Raw genomic sequence first — 23,550 nt, forward strand, 5'->3', positions numbered from 1 at the left:
CTCCCCGTGCCGGCGCTCCCCGTGCCGGCTCTCCCCGTGCCGGCGCTCCCCGTGCCGGCTCTCCCGGCCTCGCAGCCGCGCGCGCTGAGCCCAGCGAGGCCCGGGGGGACTCGGCGCCCGTATCCACCGTGGCGGGGGCCGTGGGGGAGCGCGCCCAGCTCCGCAGCCACCGTCCCATCGCCATGGAAACCGCCTGGATGCAGCGGCCGGCTCTGCGCGGCACGTCTGCTGCCAGGCTCGCGAGCGGCTGCAGCAGCGCCTTTGCTCTCCCGCCCCGCGCTCGCGGCTTGTTCCGTGGGGAGCTTGCTGCCCGTGCCCACGGGCGCACACGCGCTTCCCGCCGCGGGGACACGCGGCGCCGCACGCAGGCACACACACACACACGCACACACACACACACACACGCACACACACACGCACACGGAGCCCTCCCTGGCACGCGTGCACCTGCCGGAGCTGCTGACGGACTCACGTAATACATACATACAAACGGCATTTTAACTGCGAGAGCAACGAACTGACACGCGATGAGATTGCTATATGGGCCCTCAACACATCAGAGTTAACTTTCCAGTTATTTAAGTCACGCCTGACTCCGAAATAGCTCCAAAATCTGTCATGGCTATTAAAAAGCTCACTAGGCAATCTGGTATTTTTTTAGCAGGCTTCCCAAACTATGTCTAACATCCACCAGAGGCTACCTGAGCCTTTCTGGTGAGTAACTCCACACGGATGTTTGCTGTCCTGCCCACGGCCTGATAGGACTTGTCACTGGGAAAGCTTCCCCCACAACAGGGTGTTAAASCCTGGATCGAGCAGTCAGCATCTCCTCGACAAGGAATAAGGGAGCAACAGGGAGGCCAACAGGGAAAAGTAATGGCTGAGGAAAGGACTTGTCCACCAGCGATGAGGGCAGCACAGGGCGCCTGGGCAGTTCAGGGTCATTCCTGGCTGCTCTGCAGGCTTTCTTTGGGACATCTGAACAAATCGCTTACTCTTGTCATGCTTCTACTACTGATTCTGCAAAACGGAGCTAATACCAAAATGCATCTACTGCAATCACAAGGATACACCCACAAGGACTGTGTGACACCAGCCTACTGAGACAGTGGGCATACAGAAAAAATTTAGATGGAAAAAAAATCAAATTCCTTTAGTAAGAATGCTAACCATTGTTTAGTTCACTAAAACAAATTAAGACCCAATAAATGAAGAGGTCCCTTCTGGAAAAACWTTCCCGTATTGCTCTAATTAACAGCAGAAGTCGACCACATTAACCCTTGTACGTAAGGGTGGTCTAGAGAGCAGCCCCATCACCACTGCAGGGGGACTCCCAGGTGTCCCTGTGTATTAAAGGCCACCACTTGTCAAATGTCTTCTGGCAGAGTGCTGTGGGCCTGGTGCAAGGCCCAGAAATGTCTCCGGGGCCTGTCGAGCCCACTCGCAAGAGCAACACCAAGAACCAGAGTTGCACCAAAAGACCTATCTGCTCAGAACACCATGTCACTCAGTGGTCACTCTGACAGAAAAGTAACTATTTTTAAAAAAAAAAGAACTTTATTTTTTAATGGATTGGGGTGGCTTAAGAGTCACATTTCACATTGTTATACTACTCCTGGCTTTTCATTTTCACTAAAAGCAGCATGACTTCTTACTACTTCCTTCAGCACAACCTCTGTAATCATTATCCTGAGTTTGCAGTCATTTGTGGTTACTCTTCTAGTTCTGAAACGCTGAACTGGGGAAAGATATTCATTTGCATTTTAGGGGAAGGAAGACTAATTAAAGCATCTAGATTTGCTGGATGTAAGGCCTTGCTGGGAAAATAAAACACTTTTCCACTTGCATCCCACTTGCACCTCAATCACAAAGGGATGAGGGTGGTTTGAGGAACTGCAGTCCACCTCATCTTTTGTGTGTGAAAGATGATAAACCACAGCAATCCCAAAGTTAATTTTGCTAGCTATTCCATGTATTAGGGACTGAAATTGTTGTCATTCTCTAGAGCTTGAGGTAGTTACACAAATCAGAAATAATATGCAACCAGACAAAGAAGAAACAACTGTCACATTCCTACTGAGCCTCCACATTGAAGTGTACTTTTTTTCTAGGCCAATATTAAATTGAAGAGCTTCCTAATCAAATAAATTGTTCCTTTCTGTTGCATGATACAATTAGTTCAAAAACATCCATTAGGTCTTGTGTTGTTTACCAAACAACTACTGCAAGCAAGCATAATATTATCAGTACRACTTTGAAGTATATGGAGAAAACTTCCTTTGGCTCAGTTTCCAAAACTCTTTGTCTTACTTTCACCCTAGTGACAGTGTGAAAACAGTGTCCCAGATCAGGGCAATCAGTTTAAAATTTAGAAGACCTATTTTTAAGGTCTGGCATAGGGAAGGACCAAAAGTGAAAGAGATCTCTGTTCTTGACAACTTTAAGTCACCTTCCTTTTTAGTAATCTCTCCTATATAATTAGATTTCTTTCCTTCACAAGAATGTGGTGTCAGAATGAAGTGATTAAGAATTTTGCTGTAGTTATATAATAAAGGATGGGACACAAATGCCAGAGAAAATTTTTAAGGGTGATCAAAAAATTCAACACTAGAAAAATCAAGGCAATYTCAAAGAGACATAATAAATGAGACTTATGAAAGATCTTCTACGATAGTTGGATAAAATAAAGTTGTCCATCAAACAGTATTAAAGACTTCAGGAAGGCTTCACACAGAAGTTGCTACCTGYTAACCCAACAGCAGTTTGCTGTCACAGGCAAGGACCTGTTTATGTGTGGGAGCCAAGGAAAAAAAAAATCAATGGTGATACAACGCTTACTCATCCTTCAAGTTTGTAGGCTTTACTTTTCTAGGCTAGATATTTACATGGAGAAGATGGCTACCCTAATAAGGTGGAGAAGAGTCTGCAAAGATTTCCCAAGTCAGGTTGGTTGGCTTCCCATGGCTCCTCTTCCCACATCATAAATTATCTGTCAAGTCTCAGTAAACTCAAAGGCCCATTTGTCTACAAACTGATTTATAGGAGCAGCCAGTCCTATTAATTTATTCCTTGAATGCCTACAGATTTCCTTTCTACATCAATATTCCTCAAGTGTCAATTGGGACCTAAGCTTTGGATACTACAAACAAGTACTTCAGAAACTTGCAAGACCACATTTCATATTTAACTTGGTTTCCCCTAAATCCTATTATCAGACAAGCCTCCTATCCCTTTCCCATGAGCCTCTGACACGATTTCAAATAGACTTTTTTTTTTTAATATTCACGCAGCTAAAAGAGAAGTTTTAAAATAGCAACATGTGAGCCATAAGACAAAAATAAAATGAAAATGATGGGCCACAGCATAAAAAGGCATCTATCTCTTCTGCCACCTAAGACAGCCTTACTCCAAACCACAGAGCTTATCTGACTAGGAACGCTAAGTGATGTATAAGCTGCTGAAAACACTGTCAGGCACACAGCTTTGCAAATCAGATTAGACATGACCTTCAGGAGTGATCTGACACCGTATCACCCAGTAAGGTCTGTATGGTTTGCAGAAGCAGAGAACCCTCCATTCCGCAAAGGATTCATAAGCTTGATCACCACCTGTCCAGGCACAACCTTGCACGTTCCATATTCACTCTGTTGCATGGCCAAGTGCAGTACTTTGAATGCAGGGAGCTTTCAAGTTTGTTCCTGCATCCCTGTGGAAGCTCCCCATCTTCCAAGGATGTGTGCATACACTAAAAACTGGCAAGGGGAAGGCGGCCAGTTAGACAGAGCAACCAGCGTGTGACAAAGGGGCTGCTACAGAAGCGAGCTACTGTTCACATAGATCATTGCTCCCAGTCCTCTGCACTTAGACCTGAGTCACATCACCCTGCCTTGGAGATTCAAGCAGGTGTATTAACGAAAATCTGTACTTGTTTTATGACAATGAAATGACTGTGAGTTTCATGCAACAGTCTTGGATACTGACAGCAATAGTCTGGATGACAACTACGGGTGTTGAATCTAGAAGAGTTCTTCATCTCCTCTGACAACTGAAGTCCTTCAGCTAAGCCAAAGACAGCCCACAAACAGTCCTGAAATTGGCTACAGGAATTGACACGAGTACTTCTCAGCTTCCCTCTTGCTAAATTACTACATGCAGTCTGGGTGGTGAAAGGAGACTTCCCAGTCTAGACAGCATGACTGTAGGCTCCATTTCTAGCTTCAATGTTAACTCCAAGAAAATCCAGAATGCCTCACAGAACCAAAATATCCCATGTTAACAATAACCAAGAGCAAAACCCCACTGCAACCACACAAAAGAAACCTGGAGTAAAGAAAGAGAAACTGTGATCCTTGGAGGAAGGCTGGTCTGTCACAGTGGATAGACTTCAAGTTAGATTTGGAGACAAAAAGTGAAAATTCTTTCTTAACTGGAAATAGCACATGATGTTTAGGTTTGGAGGCAGTGTCACACGCAATCATAGTTAGTTTGCTTTCATATAGCCATCATATAAAAAAAATAAATACACAAGACCCTGCAGCTGTCTGCAACCTTTAAGTGATGCCATCTCAACCATACATAACAGTCACACAGCATAAGAGGTCACTGGAGAAGCTCAAATCAATTGCAACAAATCAAGAGAGCAGACGGAAGAAGGTCTCCTAGTGCAGATTWACACCAGGAATCCTTGGGTAACATTCTAAGTATACAAAGGGGTAAGTTTACAATATATCTAAGTATAAGTATATGAGGGCCACAGAAGTCATCTTGTAGTATAATGAATTTAAAAACAACCCCCGTATGTGAGTACTACTGTTAGCTACTCAAGCCTGTTATATATTCATCATCTATGGCTGGGGTTAGGGTTTCTCTGAATTTTACTTTTTTCCATCTTGATTCAACCAAATGTATACAACTTGGGGACAAAAATCCTTCTCAATGGCAGAGAGAATTTTCATTCAAGCTGCTGAATCTCATTCACTCACTCGGTTTGGAGCGCACATGGCCAGGATAGAAGAGTTTCATATCATTGCATCATTATACCCACGATATCCTACCTTTCACTACTCCCCCAAAACATGCTTTGCACAAGCTGCCAAACAAGCTGGGTCTATCTGCAATGCAAAGAGTTTGAGACTTCCCTTTTAATGCTTGCTCTGTAACAGGACAGGAGGCGAGGAACACACAACGTGATACTGACATTGCTGAAATGCAGGTGCCCTGTACGTATTGGGTGCTGCCTCTCTCACATGTACATACACTCCTCTCCATCTTATCCATTAGTGTGTTATGTTTATTTTCTTCTGGAAGACACTGTCGAAATCTCTACTCCATCATATGAAACAGTCAAAGAATGATTTGTTTGACTTGGCTACTTTTAACTAAACCGAAGAACATTAGGAAGGGCAAAACRAAGGAAAAAGGTCATCTGATTCAAGTATCTGGACTTACTCTAATGCTGTCATGGTTCACTGTTTAAATAATAATCTATGAACATTTTTAATATGTGAATTACATAAACAGGTATTTAGGAACTACTTAAACAGAAGATTATTTACCCCATTGATTGCAAGCAGTCCATATGTCAGCACATCTGCTGCACGCAAAGATTAAATGTGTTCCCCCAAATTCCTGTTTTTTTGCTAATGGAGGAAAGGTTAGTGGTACGAGYCCTGGAAATGAGGCTTAAGGTTTTAATCCAACAGGACCTTAAAATGTCACGATGGAGGACGCCTTTGGATTCCTAAAAACCCTGTATGTATTTGTGTACGCACTCTGGAAAAAGAAGGATTTTGATTCAGGTGGATTTTCCATGTACAGTTCAGTTAAGGGGCTATCTTTATCACAGTTCACCCTCTCAGSTCCTGTTTAAGGGCCTCCTTAATAGTCGCTGATGGGGCCTACCACTGCTTGTAACACTGATTCCATGTTACCTCAGCATCACTGACTACAGCAAAGACAAGACCCCAGTTAATGAGAAGAGCAGAAGTCACGAGCTCAGAGTCCAGGTCCAACACCTCTACAACGCAACCTCTCACCACAGGACCAAGCTCTGTCTGCCTCCATCTCACACAGGAACGGGAGTCAAACACCCACGGAAACAAAATGAACTATTAGGGATGCCTATCAGCTGTTTGGTTTTTTTTTTTACCTTCAGGTATGTTCTAGTAACAGCAGTTTATAAAATAGGCCCTAGCTACAGCTTAGAGGCTCATCTTCTCTTGCTGCCCTCACAGGGACAGTTGCTGGAAAAGCCACTGTGCTCTTCTTGCAAATATCCCCCCTCAGAGTCACTAGCAGTCACTTTTCAAGTCATCCCCACAGAGATGGAAATGTGCAGCCACATACATATGCCCCAAACACGTGTCGCACGCAGAACAGCAGCATGCCCACGCACGCCCATTCACAGCCATATGGAGTATAAATAGCCTTGCTATAAAAATAGTCTTGCTTAAGTGAAGTCTCTTGCTTAAATAAGCCTCACAGAAATAGTCTGTCTTTTCTTTTGCTTGTTGTATCTCATGTTTAAGTTTGGAAAGTGGCAACCATGTCAGAGTAGCTGGAGAAACCCCTGTGAAGCACACAAGCCCCAACTATAAATRCCAGCCAACGTGAAGGACCAGCGAGCCCAGCATCCCAATGTATCATACCACTGGGGAAGGTTTTGTGTAAAGGAGAAGGGAAAAAGCAACCTTTTCTCTGACTGCAGGATAAATAAGTATTAGTGAGACAGGCAATGACAAGCTGAGCCACCAGAGGAGATTCTCAAGCACTAATGCAACAGCTCCCACAAAGCCCAAGTTACAAAAATAGATCCCATTTTCTCAGTTATGAGGGAGAAAAAAAGTATTAGGAAAGGACAAGTAACTTTCCCTCTTTCTCTGCATCTCTCGAAGATGACTCAGTGTACATGAGTACCGATATTCATCAGCCCATTTTTAGTGGACATTCCCTGACTTACTCTTTTCAGAAAACTTCAGGCAACCATCAAGACCTTTTTCTCTCAAGATGGGCAAGAAGGACCAGCAGATGGAAAGCTCTCTGGAGCTCCCTGCAGCAACCCTGCTTCACAGTCAGCCCACACACCAGGCCCAGCTCTATCAGTGCCCTGGCTCATTTTGTCAGAGCTCTTGCATCTGCTCACAACTTCCTTCTCACTAATGAATTGCTCTTTAGTCGATCTTCAGAGAGCATTTTTCTTATGCTTCAATCATCCACGTGCTTAAGATGCCACCGATACAACAGCAGGGTCGTGCTTGACATCTCAGGGACAAATCCACCTCATCCTCATTCTCCTCATTGACCCCCTTCATTTCCCCAAAACCCAGGACTGCTCAGATGCTCACCGCACTCAGAGGCCCTCTCTGTCATGCACCACGACCTCATTTGCCAATATGAATGTCCCTAGGAAGAATTTTTACTCTAACGCAGATGTCAATGGCAAAGCTGCAAGTAGCTCACTAAAATCRTTCCATCGTCCATCATTTGTCATTCTTAACTGCAAATAAAACCATGAAAAACTGAAAGACCACTTACAGGAACCTGATGTAGTTAATATTGCTCACTATTTTGCAGATGTTTTGTTGATACAAGCTTTTTTCAGTCTTTTATACACACACATTCACACATACACACATGCCAATACTAAAAAAAAACACCTTTGAGATGCTGTAAGTCCATTTTTTGGATTTACAAGTTTTGGACATAGAATTTTATCCAAATTCACTTGTAACTTGGGAAAAAAAAAGGCAATAGTGGTGCACCRCCTAAGGTTGTTTTACTCTACCTTTCATGATGCTGAAAAACAAAACTGTGTCCTCCTATGTCCAAAACAGGGTTACTGTCATACTTCCATACTTCCACAGCAATGGCATTTTCTGTAAAATCAAGATTATACATGCCCAGCACAGTAGAATATTTAGCTTTTCTAGTTAAAGTTTGTAGTGTCCTTCAATTTTCTCTGGGACTCCTGAACAGTCCCAGTTTTTTGACTGGTCCTTCAAAACACAGGTCGTTATGTTTAAGACAGCATGATCATCAGTCAGCAAATATTTATTTCAAGAGTTGTTTATCCCACATTTCAACATAAATTTGATCCCATCAACAAGCAAATTTGTGCAGAAGAGAAGCAAAAAGCGCAGGCAGACGTGGTGTTTTGCAGGGCCTTTGTGCCCAACTAGGGTCATCAAGTAACAGAGAGGGAAAGACTGACTGATAGGTGGAAGTCAGTTTTTCTTTAGCGTGCTTTAGTTTCACAAGTGGTAGAAAGTACAGAATACAGAGTATTCAGTGTTTCATGTTCCCCAAAACATGATTTTGTCTTTGTCTTGACAGACCAAAGATATGTGCATTCCCTGCACTTTGCCAAAGGTAAATGGAAAGGTAATTTTACCTTCAAAGTGAAGAGAGAAATTCCTAAAGGGCAAGCAGTGCTGAGGCAGTTGCAAAAGGGGATACAACCCCCAAATCTTGCCTTCACCCTTCATTCTCCAGCCTCTGAAGCACAAACATATTTACAGTGCTTAGCCAGTAGTACTTCTACCTCTTAAATTACKGCTTCATTCACAGTTGGTCCAGTTTCATTCCAGAAATGCTTTCATTTAAAAACATTTCAGAATGGATTAAAAAAAAGGCTTAAAAGGACTTCATTCTTCTTTAATCATGCAGGAATATATTTTCAAAGCAGTAYGCCAGGAGTATTCCACGTGACTCCCATTCATGTTAAAATTAGAGTCATCAGAATAAACCCCATATGCTGCTTTGAAAGGTACTGTAACGTGTCCAGGGAAATTTTCCACAGCCTACCAGTGCCTGCACTTTTTCTTTGCCTGCTTTTCTTCCTTTAGCTCGTGAGTATGTTTTTAATAGCTCTTTTTTTTTTTTTAATAACACTTTGTACTATTTTGAAAAACACAAAGAAATGATTTGCTGGTTACCTTGGTTCCTCTGCAGCCTTCTCATTTTAAAATTACCAGTTTAATCAGAACAGCTTTGCTCTGCAGCGTGCAAAGCTTCCGAGATGCCGCTTTGTTTTGACATGGTCACACCAGACAACCTCTTCTGTCAGAGTGGCATCCACAGGGAGGCCTGGCTGCCCTGCAYGCTGCCATGGACAACATCTGCACGTTAGCCTGACATCAGTGTTCACACTTGGACACGGGGCCACCCTTTTCAGGAAGGCTGCGGCCGTGTCTCTCCTTGGCAGTAAGTGCACGTTGCTYGTGCCGAAGCCGGGCAGGCTTAGGGTGCAGCCCCAACCTCACACGTGGCTCTGRCACCCAGCACAGAGCTGGGTGTCACAGCATCAGTGAGAGCTGCAGCAGCCACCCCAGACCGGCCCCGATGCCGTGCGGGGCTGGCAGCGAGTGCAGCTTGTCCTAGTTTGTCTTGGTAATTACAGCAAGCGTCGCACATGCCGCGCCGATGAACGCGCACGCTGATAAATGCTGGCTGAGTATTAAATTTGTCACTTATGACTATAATCTTCCCGGGTCATTTAAAGGGAGAGAGGAATCTGTAAGCTAAGTTTTCATTTCTGACAGCTTGGGTTCTCTTGYGTTCGCCTGCTAATCGCTGCTGCTTATTTGTGCAGCACGTGAGAGATTAGGCACAAAACCCAGCACGGCTGCCATCTCCTCATTTTCCCTCATCCTCTGGCTACTCTCCCCAATCCCGACTATCATTGCTTCTGCAGGCTACAAGAAAAATTAAGCTGGCTCCACACCTAACAACTTCTTATTTAACCTTTAAAGGATACGTAAATAAAAGGGGAAAATCTTGTGTAAATATGGAGGATGCTTCTATCACTGAAAAAGGGAATCTCTGCTTGGTAATGGAAATGTGCCTCAGGACAGGAGCAAAGAAACTAAGGGTCATCTTGTCATTAAAGCACTGGCTAGTGAGATTTGGATTAAGTTCCCAGCTCTGCTGTTGATTTTCCAGGTAACACTCTGCAGGATATCATTTATTTTTGTTATCCGATTAAAAAAAAATATATATAGTTCTTCTCTAATGCAGCAAATGGTACAAAGAGGGTGGTTTTACAAACCACAAATCCTCCTTTTCACTTCCTACAGAATTCTCCCATGGTCAGAAACTGCTTTAGAAGAAACATTTGCAAACTTTCTAAGCGGCACTTGCAGGTGAAGCTGGAAGCTGTGGGCACTGCAGGCCTGGAACAGAAGACAAAGAAAAAAAAGAAAAATCCGGAGCCATGCAGGCATCCTCCGCTCTTGCTGCCTATGTTGCCTGCTCCAAGCACCAGGGCTCGAACACAGCAAGGGGTTAGTGTGGCTGAACAAGATACCACGTGTCAGCTGAGCTGCAATAGCTGGAGGGCAGGAAAATCTTGATCAATGGTAAATATTTGGAAAAATAATACCTGCCTAAGCGTTGGCAGGAAAAGCTTGAGCAAATTCTTTTGACCTCACATATGTGAGGAGCTCAGATCCTGAATGAAGTCAGTAATATCGGCCCAGCAAGACAAGTTAAAGCTGCRTGAAAGGGGACACTGCAACTAAGGAGGAGAGCCTGACTTCTTAAATGCAGCTACTGCATCTACGACAAAGAATTTTTGCACTTTAACAACAGAAAAATCTTATGAGATTTGTTGACTCTGTTTTAGTGTTAATGATGATTAACAACATGAATTGCTATTTCTATTTCTTATTAGACAAGATAGTTTTTACACATATAAGCACAGAGAAATTCAGGTTGATAGGAAGATGGAGGGGTCATCTAGCTTGAAAACACAGCAGAGCCAACCTCAAATTCAGGTCAGGTTGCTCAGGGTCTCATTTGGGCAAGTTCTGAGTTTCTCCAAGGATGGAGATTCCACAGTCTGGGAAATCTTTTCCAGTCCTGCACTGGTACCTATCACTGGTAATATTTGTCTTTATGTCCAATGAAGTTTCTTTTGCTGTGATTTGTGACCTTGGCCTCTTTTCCTTACACTGTGCACCTCTGAGAACAGCATGGATCTTCTCTACACCTCTTTAGCTAGTAGAAGACAGCAATGGGGTCCACCCTCCCCCATCTCTCAGGCTCATTTCCAAGCTAAAAAAGTCTTGYTCCTTCCGACTCCCTTGCACACCACATGCTCCATCCCCTCCTAATCGTCTCGGTGGCCCTTTGATGGACTCCTATTTATCAACCTCCTCCCACTACTGGGGCACWAAAGGTGTCCCAGTACTCCAGCTGCAGCCTCAGCACTGCCAAATGGGGGGAAAAGGCCCACAAGCTGCTTGCTGTGCTTGTGCCAGTCCCACCCAGCACGTGGTTAGCCCCACCATGCAAGGGTGCACTACTGGCTCTTCARAAGAGGACCACTCCATAAAGACCCATATTGGAAGAGATGTAATTCGTCTGAGCCCTTAATTTGCACTGGTAGTCACGTATCCTCAGCTTGCTGTGGTGCAGAAATTAATCAGAGCCCTGGCCATCATAAAAATCAATACTAGATACTGGAGTGCTCCTCTACTGCTAAAATCAAAAAGTGTAAAGAAGGAAATTAGAATCATCAAATTCTTTCAAATGATAATAACTAAAGCAAATTGAGCAGCTATGAAACATTCTGTTCTCTGAGGCTTAAAAGCAACAAGCCAATAAAAAACCCGACCCCATACGAAGCTAAATAAGTTTTATAGGGAGGAAAAAAGAAATCTAAGTAGATCCAGCAGTTTAAAGATTTTCCTTTAGATGGTATTTTCAAGATTTTGGACACGGCGGGGCCATTTAGGCCAGACACATATGCGCACACATATCTTCTATCCGAGTTTTTTTCTCTCAGTTTTATGGAGATACTCCCTTTCCCTAACCACATGAAAATGTACAGCTCTGCTGTATGTGGAATCAGGTTAGATAAGGGAACATTCAGTTCTCTGCCATAATTGCTAAAAGGTGCTATTTAGGTAGCCACTTATGGCCTTGATTGCCCATATAACTGTAACGATGAATAAAAAAAAACCCTTGTCCCTAAAATCAATTGTAAATTGGGTCCTTCAGCTTTCTACCATTGCTGAAAATAGATGGTTGCCCAAAACCCTSCCCTGCAAACTTCCTTGCAGCATTCTGCAATCTCAAGGGTCCTTCCTGGTCCCCTARCAGGAACCGCGCAAGGGACTCTGCAGACACCCTACCTAGGGAAAGGCAGAAGAGTCACAACGCCCAACCTATGACAGGCATAAAGACAGAAAAAAAGAAATAAGACTGGGGAATACAACTTGTTGGAGGTAAAGGAACAGAAATAGAGGCTGAGGGATGCTCGACTGAGAAGAGAGATAGAGATCCAAGAGGCTTTGTGGTTGTTTTTGTCTTTTTTTTCCAAAAACATCCAGTTGCTAATCTATACATGTGCTTATAAAAATCACATGGGGGCCTTAAAATACTAAATAAGCAGCAGTTATAAGATAATCTGATCTGCTCAGATTAAAACAAAAAACAAATCACCAGTAAGAAGAAAACAGCCCTTTAACAGCTTCCAAATCCCTAGCTTACATAGAAGAGAGTTCTTAGAAGGAATCTAGAAATCATGACAGCTAGGAGATTACATCTTTCATCTCACACATTTGATTTTGCAAAATAAGGGTCTTTCATTTTCCTATTTGGCAACTTGTGAAGTGTCATTTTCACTCTGAGGAGCTGATCAATGGCTTCTGAAGAAGCTAGAAATAGTACAATGATAATAATAAGGTTTTTAGTTTCCTTTGGACTCTGGATAAAGCACRAGAAGACATTCCAGACAGCCTCCGGTATTCAAGCAAAATGGAAACAACTGCAAATTTTGAAGACCTTGCTGCTGAGGGTCTCGTAACATAAGCAACACAACAAAGATGAGATGGTTTCTCTCAGACAGAAAACTGGTGCTTCAAACCTGAAGATACCTCTCCAGAGAGAAAAATCACCATRAAATTGAAAGCATGTGTTGAAGCTGTTTCCCCAGATACTTCCAGTCTGCTATAAGCGGATTGACATTCTTGCTGCAAGGATGGTTCTCGAATATTTCAGTTCCACAGTCCCACCATTAATGACTTCAATCGACACAGCAAGATTTCCAGCCAGCTGAACTAGTGTATTTTTCAAGAATTTTGACACAGGAATTGGTATTCATCCCTTTACTTCATGCTGATCTTTGGGCTAATGTAATTATGTGACATCAAATATCTCTCCATTGCTGCATTCTCAGTTTCTGTGGTGACATTCACCAGCTTTTGTATGTGTTATTGGGGGCCGTGCTTCCCTGCTCGCCAAGACCAGCCTATAATGGTAACATTGAAGAACGGGGAGAGCCTATCAATAAATCCTCGTTAGCGCATCCCACTCCCCCAGCTGTCAGGTTACCTAGAGCATTTTTCACCAGGCTATTCAAATTGGCTGTGCAGGGTGAAAGGGCAAAGACGAAAGGGCCACGTGACTCACAGGAAATTGTTATTTTGCTCTCAGGGGAAAAAGTGGTAGAACTCAAAGGCCTGCGTCTGAGCTTCACTGCTATTTCTAAATGAAAATTGTGGAGGCGCCATTCCCAGCAAAACAGGGGGATCACTTTTTTTTTTTTTTTTTTAAGAATTCCAGGCCTTCTTAAGAAAACAAAATGGCATTTCTGTCATTTCTCTTTTTTGGGGTTTTTTTTTGTTTGTTTGTTTGTTTTTTGTTTGTTTGTTTTTCTCACAGCTATGAACGCAGCAAGGGCCCTTCTGAACATGCCCTTGCCTCATGGTGGCTTTCTCTGACTGGGCTGCAATCAGACATGGAAGGACAACACCAAAAACACCAGTAGACTTCCCCTCCCATACATCCCAGCCACCCCACCTCTATATACATCAGAACTGTGAGTATCACAGCATTTTGTCAGACTCTGGCCAGTTACTTCATGTGCTAAAAATAGCGAAACGCAGCAGGAGCGACTGACTGGCAAACGTTGTCTTTTTAATGGCAACTGACGTATTCAATCAAGACGATGCATGAGATGGAAACTCCAGMCAATGAAGGACGTTTGTATAAGGACACATGAGACAAAACCCACAAAAAGCCCTGGCTTTGCTTATGAGACGTGTATGAAAGGTATTTGCTGCTCCTTGCAACCACAGTGCTATTTAGATTACAATTACTTAAAGCAAACCAACAATAATGTAAGCTCTGCTGCTACTCTAAGGGAGGCTATAAAAATCTCATTGTCAGCTGCATCATTCATCATGATAACCTCATTTCAACTGAAACAAAATCTCTGAGACATCACCCACCTCCCCCCTCTTCTCTTCCCTTTTTTATTTGCCTATAATAAGGTCTATAGTCTGGGGAGCTTTCAGGCTGAATTCCGTGCATTGTGATTCACAAAATGAAAATCTGGTATTATATGCCCACTGACATTCACATCAGCAGCAATTCATGCAGCAAAAACCCATATGCCATGTACCTCTGATTTAACTGTATTACGAAAAAAAAAACACCCAACATATATTACAAAGAAAAAATACAAATGCAGAGGCAAGAGTGGTTCCTGAGATTTGATTATTATCCACACTTGAAGTCAAGAATGACAGGGACAATACCACAAAATACGCTATTCTGGTGACAGTTCCAGTTAGTTTATGTCATTTCCCTTAGACACTAAAACACCCTATATATAAGCCAGACAAATTCATCCCAGTGCAAAATGTTTTTAACAGAGAGTACAGAACAAAACAAAACAAAAAGGTAGCACAGATAACCTAGAGCCAGTTTTCCTCTGGCCTTTTACTCAATCCTCTTTTTGAAGGGTGACATAGACACATATATTGGCTTGACCAGCACCCATAGAGATGAAAATGAAGGGCACTTAGAAAATACAAAGTACCAACAGTTTTTAAAATTGTCATCTACAGGGTGCTAAGTGGACCTGTGCGCCCTGCAACAATACACAGACTTCATCAGGAAAGGGGGATAAAATCCACTCTTCCAGGGAAGTCTGGGCTTTTACAAATAAGAGATTTAACTGCTGAGACCAAAAGCAATTTTCACTGGGGGAGAAGGAGTAGGGAAAGGATGAGTCAAACAAAGGAGTTACTGACCAAGGAACAGATTTTGCTCAAATGCTCTATTTTTTTTCTCTTTTCTTTTTTAGTAGCAGATGCTTTGTTGAGACACGCTGTCCTTTCTTCGCTTTCTGCTCGAAGAATCCAACTCTTTCTTCGCGTATCCATCCTCAAACGTAAAATAGCAGAATTTCAGCCTTAAAGTGYTTCTCCCTTTAAGTCTACAGCCTCCATGAAATCATTATGTATGTGATCATTGGAGAAAGGCAGTTCAGCTACGATAATAACTAGATGTGACCCTGCTACCAAAGACTTCCAAAGCCTTCTGGCAAAAAACAGAGAGATGGTATTTTTTAATTTTTTAAGCTAGAAAAATTCTTCATATACGACAACGTGCAAAGACAGACAAGCGTTTCTCCTTATACTGTTCAGTATACATACTTATATCTTACAAATCAATGGCAAGTTATTTCAAGCGTATTTGCATTCTTTTTAACGCTAGTGGACACTGAATTATTTTCAAAAGGAAGCAACTGATAAGGTTGTAAAATGCAAAACACTCATTCAGTACCTTTAAGAGCTTCAAATTTGGGGTATGAATATATAAAATGTAGATCTGATTTTTACAGTTAGATCCTACAGTAAGTAGAAAGATCATCAGAGTCTTCAATACCTCTCTTCAGGTGCTTGCAACCAGAAGCAGCAGAGGAGAAATAAACTTGCTTTGACAAACGCAGTGGGACCCATTTGGACATCTGTCAGGTGTAGATAAATGCACAGAGATGGAGAAGTCCAACAGAGCCATTCCCAAATGAACAGCTGATGAAGGAATAAATTTGCAATATCCAGGCCACAAAAATGCATGCAGCACTGACAAAATGCTAGGGAAATGTCTTTTAAAATAAACAGGCTCTCCCTATATTATATTAAACTGCTGAAAACAAAGTACTTGTACCAAATTAAACTCCTCTAGGASATTCCACTGTATTTGGACAGTATTTTTTTAAAATAAATAAAAAATCACCTTTTATTTACACACCAYGCGGCAGATGTACAAAGTGAAGGCTGCCTCAAAAATATTTTTGCCAAATTCATTCATTACCCAATTCATGAAACAATACATTTATAGCAATTATCTGCTTTCAATAAAATCTAATAAAGTACTAATGGCCTCAGGTGTGAAGATGTGGAATTTAATTTGCACTAATCTGCCTAAGCCTGGGGAATACTGAACTCTGTCTACGTGGACATAATCTATTTGCAGCATCCCTGACTGATCCATAGCGTAGCCCAGGGAAGGTGCAGTAAAGCTAACCCAGGTGCAATCACTCCGCTCCGCATTTCCCATAGGTAAAATGCAAAGAGGAACTGCTTCCAGAGGTTTTCTCAAAAGAAGTTAAACTCATCTGCTTCAGACTGGCAAAATGCCTCAAAGGAAATAATAAGCACCCTGGAGATCACCCATGAAGCGATAGTTSGGATCCCTTCTTCTCATTCTCATCGCTGAAGGAAAAGTGAGGCAGGCTTCCTTGTTGGACCGCAAGGATGCTCCGTCCAAGATGTTGTTTTCCTTTTCTAACAGGTTGGTGAAGGTGGAAGGAAGAACTGGGTTGCAGCGTGGCCCTTTGCGCGTGCGGCTGCCATAGGCATTGGTCCCTGGTGGCCACGTTACATTACCTGATGGAGGCCCCGGCCCRCGCGCCTCGCTTCCACGCAGCCTGACAGTTACACAGTTGCTCTCCTTGAAATCCCACCCTTGAGCAATTAGTCATATTTTGAGCCCACCCTTCAGCAATTACTCATCCTAATGCTTCCCAAAATGTGACAACACTGGAGAAAGTGAGAAACCTCTGGCAAGGCACTTGCAAACCATCACAGCGCACAGAAAYAATATTCTTCATTTTTACTTCGTGCTCGGCTGCCTTTTCTGCTATCTCGTCACGGAGCAAGGAGAAACGTTCATGGGGCCTAAGCAGGAGCAATAAACATCGTGTGGTTATCAAGCGCCGCGGCGTTTGCTTTGGTGTTTAATTACAGGACTCACGTAGGGCATTTATTGCTTGCATCTGCTGCCACTGTGAGCAACCTCCACCACACGGATTGTGCACAAAACGTGGCCTGCCGCGGGCAGAGCTGTCCTACTGCGGTTACAATACGGCCTTGCRGAGCAGGCCCCGCTCCTGCGCCGGGGCCGCGAGGCCGCRGGCCGGCACGGCACCCAMCCGCAGGTGCCATTGCCACGGGCGCCCGGGTCCCTCACCGTGAAACGAGGGCCAGCCTTGCCAGAAGGCTGCAGTCAGGAAAAAACCCTCATCTCGTCACYGCAATACAAAGTAAAATTCCATAGTAACATTTAGGAGCTGGCATTTTATACTATGATGATCTGAAACATATGGCTGGGGGGGGAAATTAGTTAACTGGAGTTCTCAGTAATGAGAAAAATCCAGAGCATCAATAGCCAACCCCCTCTCCTGCTCCCCGAACCTCTAGGTTCGGTGAACACAATAGGCTTTGATCTCAATTGCTATATATCACAGGTGTTTTAAAGCTTTTCCAGTATTGATATCCCCTTCTTAACAATAGCCATGTTGAAAAGAAGCTGTGTCTTTGTTACAACTAGTGATTTTGGGGTATCTATTATACTAAGCCTCTTCTCTGGCCAAGTGGCTTCAAAATCTTGGTGGGTGAACCAAATAATTTGATTCTCTATTACACAGTGAGACTGGAAGCAGTAAATTCTTTCTTTCTTTTTTTTTTTTCCACTACACAGAGAATTAGCAAATTGTTCTGCAGGTCTAATAAGACAAGCTATGGCTGGCTCTACAATTAAAATAATCCATTTTTTCCACTTTTTTACCCTTCTTCTCATTCACATGTGATCTTCAAAGCTATAAGAAGCACTAGTCCAAAATAGCTAGAGAATAGAGGACAGACGATAATCTTGTCCCTCACAGAATGTCCTTCCTGTCTATGCTGGTTCCATCTCATGGTAAACAATAGGTGTATTTTGCAGTATCACAAGTATATTACAGCTATAATGAGACAGCTATYGCAGCGCAAATTCTAATTAGGGCAAAACGGGTTCATTTACCTACATGCAGCTAGCGGAGATGAACATAAAATTTCCCATTGGGAGTTGACATCCCACCTGTAGCACCACGGGAAGAACTTTATGGTGGGGCAGCTAACTTGAATTTCACTTACTGTCATGTAAAAACCCCAATAATCCCCCCCAAACCCTTTTAAGTGAAGTACTTAGTAGCTTGTGGGGCAGCTAGACCTGGTTACTGTGAGCAGGGAGAGCAGGGTAGGTGAGGGAGGACTGTCCAAAGGCACCCATTTAAATCGGTGGGCTAGTGACAAAGGTTTCTCGTTTCTACTGGAATATGAGCAAATTCAGTCCAGGTTTTTTGCAATCACCACTGCCAGCTCTTGAAATCAATACATGACCTTTCCTTCTGCTGTGATAAAACATGTAGAATTATGTAAAGCTTGGAGACAAGATTATATTTTCAAAGTTGTAAACCATGCTGTCTGCTCACAAATGACTGTGGAGCACAGAGCTTGTAAAGTGTCCTTTGATCATCAGTAGGCTCAAAGGAAAACAAAAAGGTATCAAACAGAATTGTTGTCACTTGCAGGTCTCTCTATCTAATTGCACTTAATTCCTCTAGAAACCTCTACAGGCATGAATTATGTATGTTTTAAAATGTTTTAAAGGCATAAAATAAGCTTAGCYGCCTGACTGAATTATTTTATTCAGATGTCTACTGAAAGACTGAAAAAAGGGCTCCAAGTCCAATAGTATTGCTATCGCCATTAAGATCTAAGGATTTTTTCTAACACACAGTGGTCTCAAGAGATGAGCCTGACAATAGGTGTCTGTTTTAACGAATGAGAGTCTAAAAGAAAAAACTTGAGATTAGAAATACCACACTAAAACACCATCAATTTTTTCCAGCTATGAACAAAGTCCTGTTTTCATTATTTTACTAAAGCCTTTACATGAACAAAGTGATAAGAAATCTGCACAACACAGACTGAGGAATTACAGTGCAGCACTATGTTTTTTTGCCATCAAAAGCCCTTGAGAATAGGCATTGAAACCTGAGGAGAAATGGCCAATTACCTAACCTMTTTTTGCATTTATCATTCTCCAGTGCAAGAGAGGGAGCAAATCTTTGTATGTGCTTTCTATGACAWAGACCTTTCGTCTTCTCATTCACTCCTCAAACTGTGTGCCAAATGTTCCCTGGGTCCACATGGTCCCTGCCTGCCAAGTTTTCAACATTGACTAATTAAAAATGGATACTCTTAGCACAAAGATGCAGAAATAGTATGAATATGTCCTGATCTCCAAAGTATTTCCCAGTAAAGACTAAAAATATATTTTCTGGTTTTGGTAAAGCCATCAACACTAGTAGCTGTCATCCACTAACCATACAGGTAAACCTTGGGTACCACTATATAACATATAATCTCCCACAATCCAGAAGTGCTTTGCAAGCCCACACAACAACAGATTCCTTCACTCACTGATGGTTATCACTTGAGTGATGTACCTCATCACCATGTGTCATTTGGAAGTGGATGAGAACACAAAACCTCGTAATTAGAAGACAAGATTTAGATGAGCAGAACATAAAGGCTGAAGAGTTCGAAATAAGTGAGTCAAAAGAGTCAAATTTTTCCATCCCTTTACAAAAAGCATTAAGAAATCAGGAACGATTTGAGCAGGCAGAGAGCTTTGGGTTTTGCCAGAGTTCAGGCCTTCCTTCAACTACCTTAGCTAAAAATAAATTAACAACAGCTAAACCATACTGCATCTTGAAAATCGACCCATTCTCTGCAGGGGAAAAAATAGACATTCAGGCCATTTCCAATAGGGAGTTAGGCATGAACACATTAGGCACAAACACATTAGCTCTCCTGTAACATTCAGAAATGGTATCTTCACAGGAGCAAATGCTGACACASGGTAGCAGTCTCACTTCTTGCTCTCTATAATCAACATCTAGACTAGGTAGAAGCTAAAGTTCCAGTTAAAAGATGCCAGTAAAGAATGTCAGCTGCCCAGAAAAGTACAAGTCTCTCATTTTTGCAAACACAAACAATACTGTCCTGTCTCCTGGTAAGCCAGAGAGTTAACTTGGGATGTATGAGGCCCACTCAGCCAGGCAGTCTTATTCTCCAAAGCTTTGCTACCAGTCCATAGGTTGACTGACAATTCCAGATTTATCTCCTCAACAAAAAGTGTGTGATTCTGAGATTTTTGTTTTTAAGAACTTTTAGCTGGCTGCCCGGCACCACACTTCATCAGGATCATGTCCACTCTTGAATATTTTACCACCTCAGTGCTCATACGAAATGAAAGAGATGCACAGAATTATCACCACAGTATTTTCCTTGCATTATTTACAACCTTAGAGGCTGCAGCACTTCAGCATAATATTACTAAAAGTCAGAACTTCCCCTCCAGCCAGGTTTATATCTCCACAGCCTGCAGTACAACATGACTGAAAAAGRTCTGTGAACCTGCCTTATGCCTCCTATCCCTGACACCCCCACTTTCCAAATGTTGCCTTTCTGATGTGCAGAGAAGCTGAGCAAGTGAAACTCCATATTCAGTGGAAGTGGGATCTGTAAATCCCTGTGCCCCTACAGAAGAGGGCACAGCTTTGCTTCACCATCCTGCCCAGTAAGTCCCTCCCCACAGTTTTTCTTGCCTTGTTGAAGTCCTCTGAAGTTGCCCTCATTTCCTTCCACGTCTTGTTCAAGAGTTGAATGCAGATACAGAAGAATTCCTCAAATGATCTGTCATGGGTGAAGAACATGGGGTGGAAGTCATTGCAGGTCTCACTGGCTAAAAATAGAAAAAGAAAAAAAGGAAGTGGAACATTTGCAGGCAGGAATTTAAAACAAAAATTAACAGAGCCCAGCTACACAACAGAGAAAATACTGTAATCATCAGTTCTAATAGCAGAGGATGCCAAACCATATTGCCTAAAAGGCAATAAAATACAATACTGAGTCTCTCTCCAGGCAGGCCAAAAGCAAAACCAAGAGCAAGTAACTACCTCTTGGCCAGAATATTCTCTCAGTTTGTGCTGTGTTTGTGCCAAGTTCAGGCTGGGATGGGGAGAGACAGAGCCATAAACCTCTTCATCAAAAGACTGGCCTTCCTCGCTGTTAACAGTGTGGAAAACACTGGCTGCTACAACAGGACAGCAAGCCCGACAGGAAACCCAACCAATCACCAAATAATATTTGATCAATATATACACTGAAATATGATGATCTGTGGACACAGGCCACAAGCTGCCATATTGCAGGCAGATATATCACAAAGGAAACCACAGAAATATAGAGAAATGAATAGATTAATATATATATTTATTTTAAATAAAAATATCTGGAAACAAAGTAATAAATAGATTTTGTCATCTTTCCCATTTTGCTTTTGTTTCTTTCTTTTCCTCTTTAATCAAGTACTGGCTTTAAAGAAAGCAAAATGAAGAATGCTATAATGATGATCTCGAAAAGGGGGCATATAGTTTGACAAGACTGCTATGAAACTCCTGGAGTGTCGAAAGGATTTTCAAAAACTAAGGGTAAGGCTGCAGTGGTGCTTGCCCCTTGGCATGTATGGAAAACTTGCAGACAGAAAGGGCTTTAGCCAAGGAGAAAAAAAGCTCCTTAAATTCTGCCATTGCTCGCAGAGCTATTTTAGTAGGTGCAGAATGATAAACAGACAGCAACATCTACCCTTACTTTTAGGATCTCATAGTCACCCAGATCTAATGCGAAACACATAAGGTTTCCCCACCCCAAAAACAGCACAAGTATTGTATGCCAGGACAAATCAGCCCTTTTGCTCAGGCCTGGATCCCTATTTCTGCTATCTGCTCCCTTTCAGGGTGATGTGGAGAAATTTGATTAAGACTCTCCACAGGACATGTGAATGGCAGAGCTAGGCTGACACTCTCAGCTGGTCACCACCACTTGGCCCCAGGGCCTCCTTTAGTAGCACATCCATCTCTTTGTGTGTTTAATTACATTTGCTATAGGCACATGAGTTGGGCTCAGAATCACCTTGAAGCCTCAAATAAAAATTGTTCTTGATCTTTCCCATGATGCAGTATTCTAATTATACAGCAAAACTCTGAAGCTTAATTGTAGATTTGAGGCTTAATTTTAACATCAAATTTACTAAGATCTAATCAATTCCTCATCTATGTAGTTAGGATGAGAGTTAATTTAGGAGCACCAGGTTTCATTCTAATCAAATAAACTCCATTTACTTTGGAGGATGTGCAGCCAAGGGGGAATTAGTCAAAGCAAAGACCCATATTTACGAGGCAGGACTCAATTCCTTTAAAAGAGTAAAATGCCTGGGGCACGATTTTCAGAGCACCTTCAGCTTCCATTCATTCAACTGGAGCTGCAAGGGCTCAGCATTTCCAATCAGCAGACCTTCAGCTCGTAATAATGTTAGAGACACAACAGAGCAGATTCTCAGAGGGCACTTGTCTTTAAGTCATGAAATACTATAATGATGAGAAGAAATAAAATAACACCAAGTAGAAGAATGCAGCCAGTACCAGGGCTATATAAATCACAGCATGAAACAAGGCAATAACCTTGACGTACACTGGCCTTTCTGATCCTCCGCAGAGCCTGAGCTTATCACTGCTCTTCCTCATAAAAAACAATAAATCAAAGTAAATGGGAAGGCTAGGGATTCTCAGAAATTTGATCATCGATTCTAACTCATGCTACTTATGATAATCAGCCCCAAATTGCATCTACTGTGTTGGCTGCATGCAGAATTAGAGCTGCCCCATTAAAAAAAAAAAAAAAAAAAAAAGTAACTAAACTACATCCAAGCTGGACTGCATTAGTTCGAAGGTAAGAGAGTAAAAATCACTATTATTGATATAAATGGAGCAAGTTAATCCTATTGGAAAGTAAGATCAATGTCTTAAGTGAATCCCAATAAAAGTCAGAAACAAATAGTAAACAACTTCTTCAAATTCCCTTTCAGCATCTAGATAGTGGTGAAAAAAAGGGCCATATTCAAAGGTGTTTTTTTTCTATGCCYGTAAAATTCCAGGCAAAATAATCCAATTCAATGAAAACATCACAAATGCAGAACACTGGCAGTATTTGTATCGCATGTGTGGCTGGTGTAACCCAGGCCAGGCTTTTCTTCTGCTCAGAGCACTTGAACATCTAATGGAAGATGATCCTTCCCTTCTTGGCAGGAGGGAGCTGAGGACGAAGAAGGTGACAAAGCTGCTACTGGCTGTGTCCACCACACAGCAAGGCTGAGCCCCAACCTCTCTGCCTCCAGCCCCAGGCCAGTAGGACCTCACTACCAGAGCACTGCACTCCTCCGAGCAGTGGGTAAATTTAGAGGCTGTTCAAGTTTTATGAGTTACATAAAAATTCCTTCCTTCCTTCCTTCCTTCCTTCCTTCCTTCCTTCCTTCCTTCCTTCCTTCCTTCCTTCCTTCCTTCCTTCCTTCCTTCCTTCCTTCCTTCCT

At 42.5% G+C, this 23,550-nt stretch overlaps 1 protein-coding gene across 3 annotated transcripts in view; it reads right to left on the bottom strand.

Annotated features, from left to right (window-relative positions):
* Window positions 1-23,550, bottom strand: part of ELMO1 (engulfment and cell motility 1) — a 241,407-nt gene that overhangs the window by 78,337 nt on the left and 139,520 nt on the right. For all 3 annotated transcript variants that reach the window (XM_026040820.1, XM_026040821.1, XM_026040822.1), the window contains one exon: window positions 20,732-20,868. In XM_026040820.1, the coding sequence (XP_025896605.1) occupies window positions 20,732-20,868 (137 nt within the window). The remainder of the gene's footprint in view (window positions 1-20,731; window positions 20,869-23,550) is intronic.

Source organism: Nothoprocta perdicaria, unplaced genomic scaffold, assembly GCF_003342845.1.
Source record: "Nothoprocta perdicaria isolate Ctin4 unplaced genomic scaffold, notPer1 scaffold_269, whole genome shotgun sequence".
In the NCBI taxonomy this organism is placed as follows: domain Eukaryota; kingdom Metazoa; phylum Chordata; class Aves; order Tinamiformes; family Tinamidae; genus Nothoprocta; species Nothoprocta perdicaria.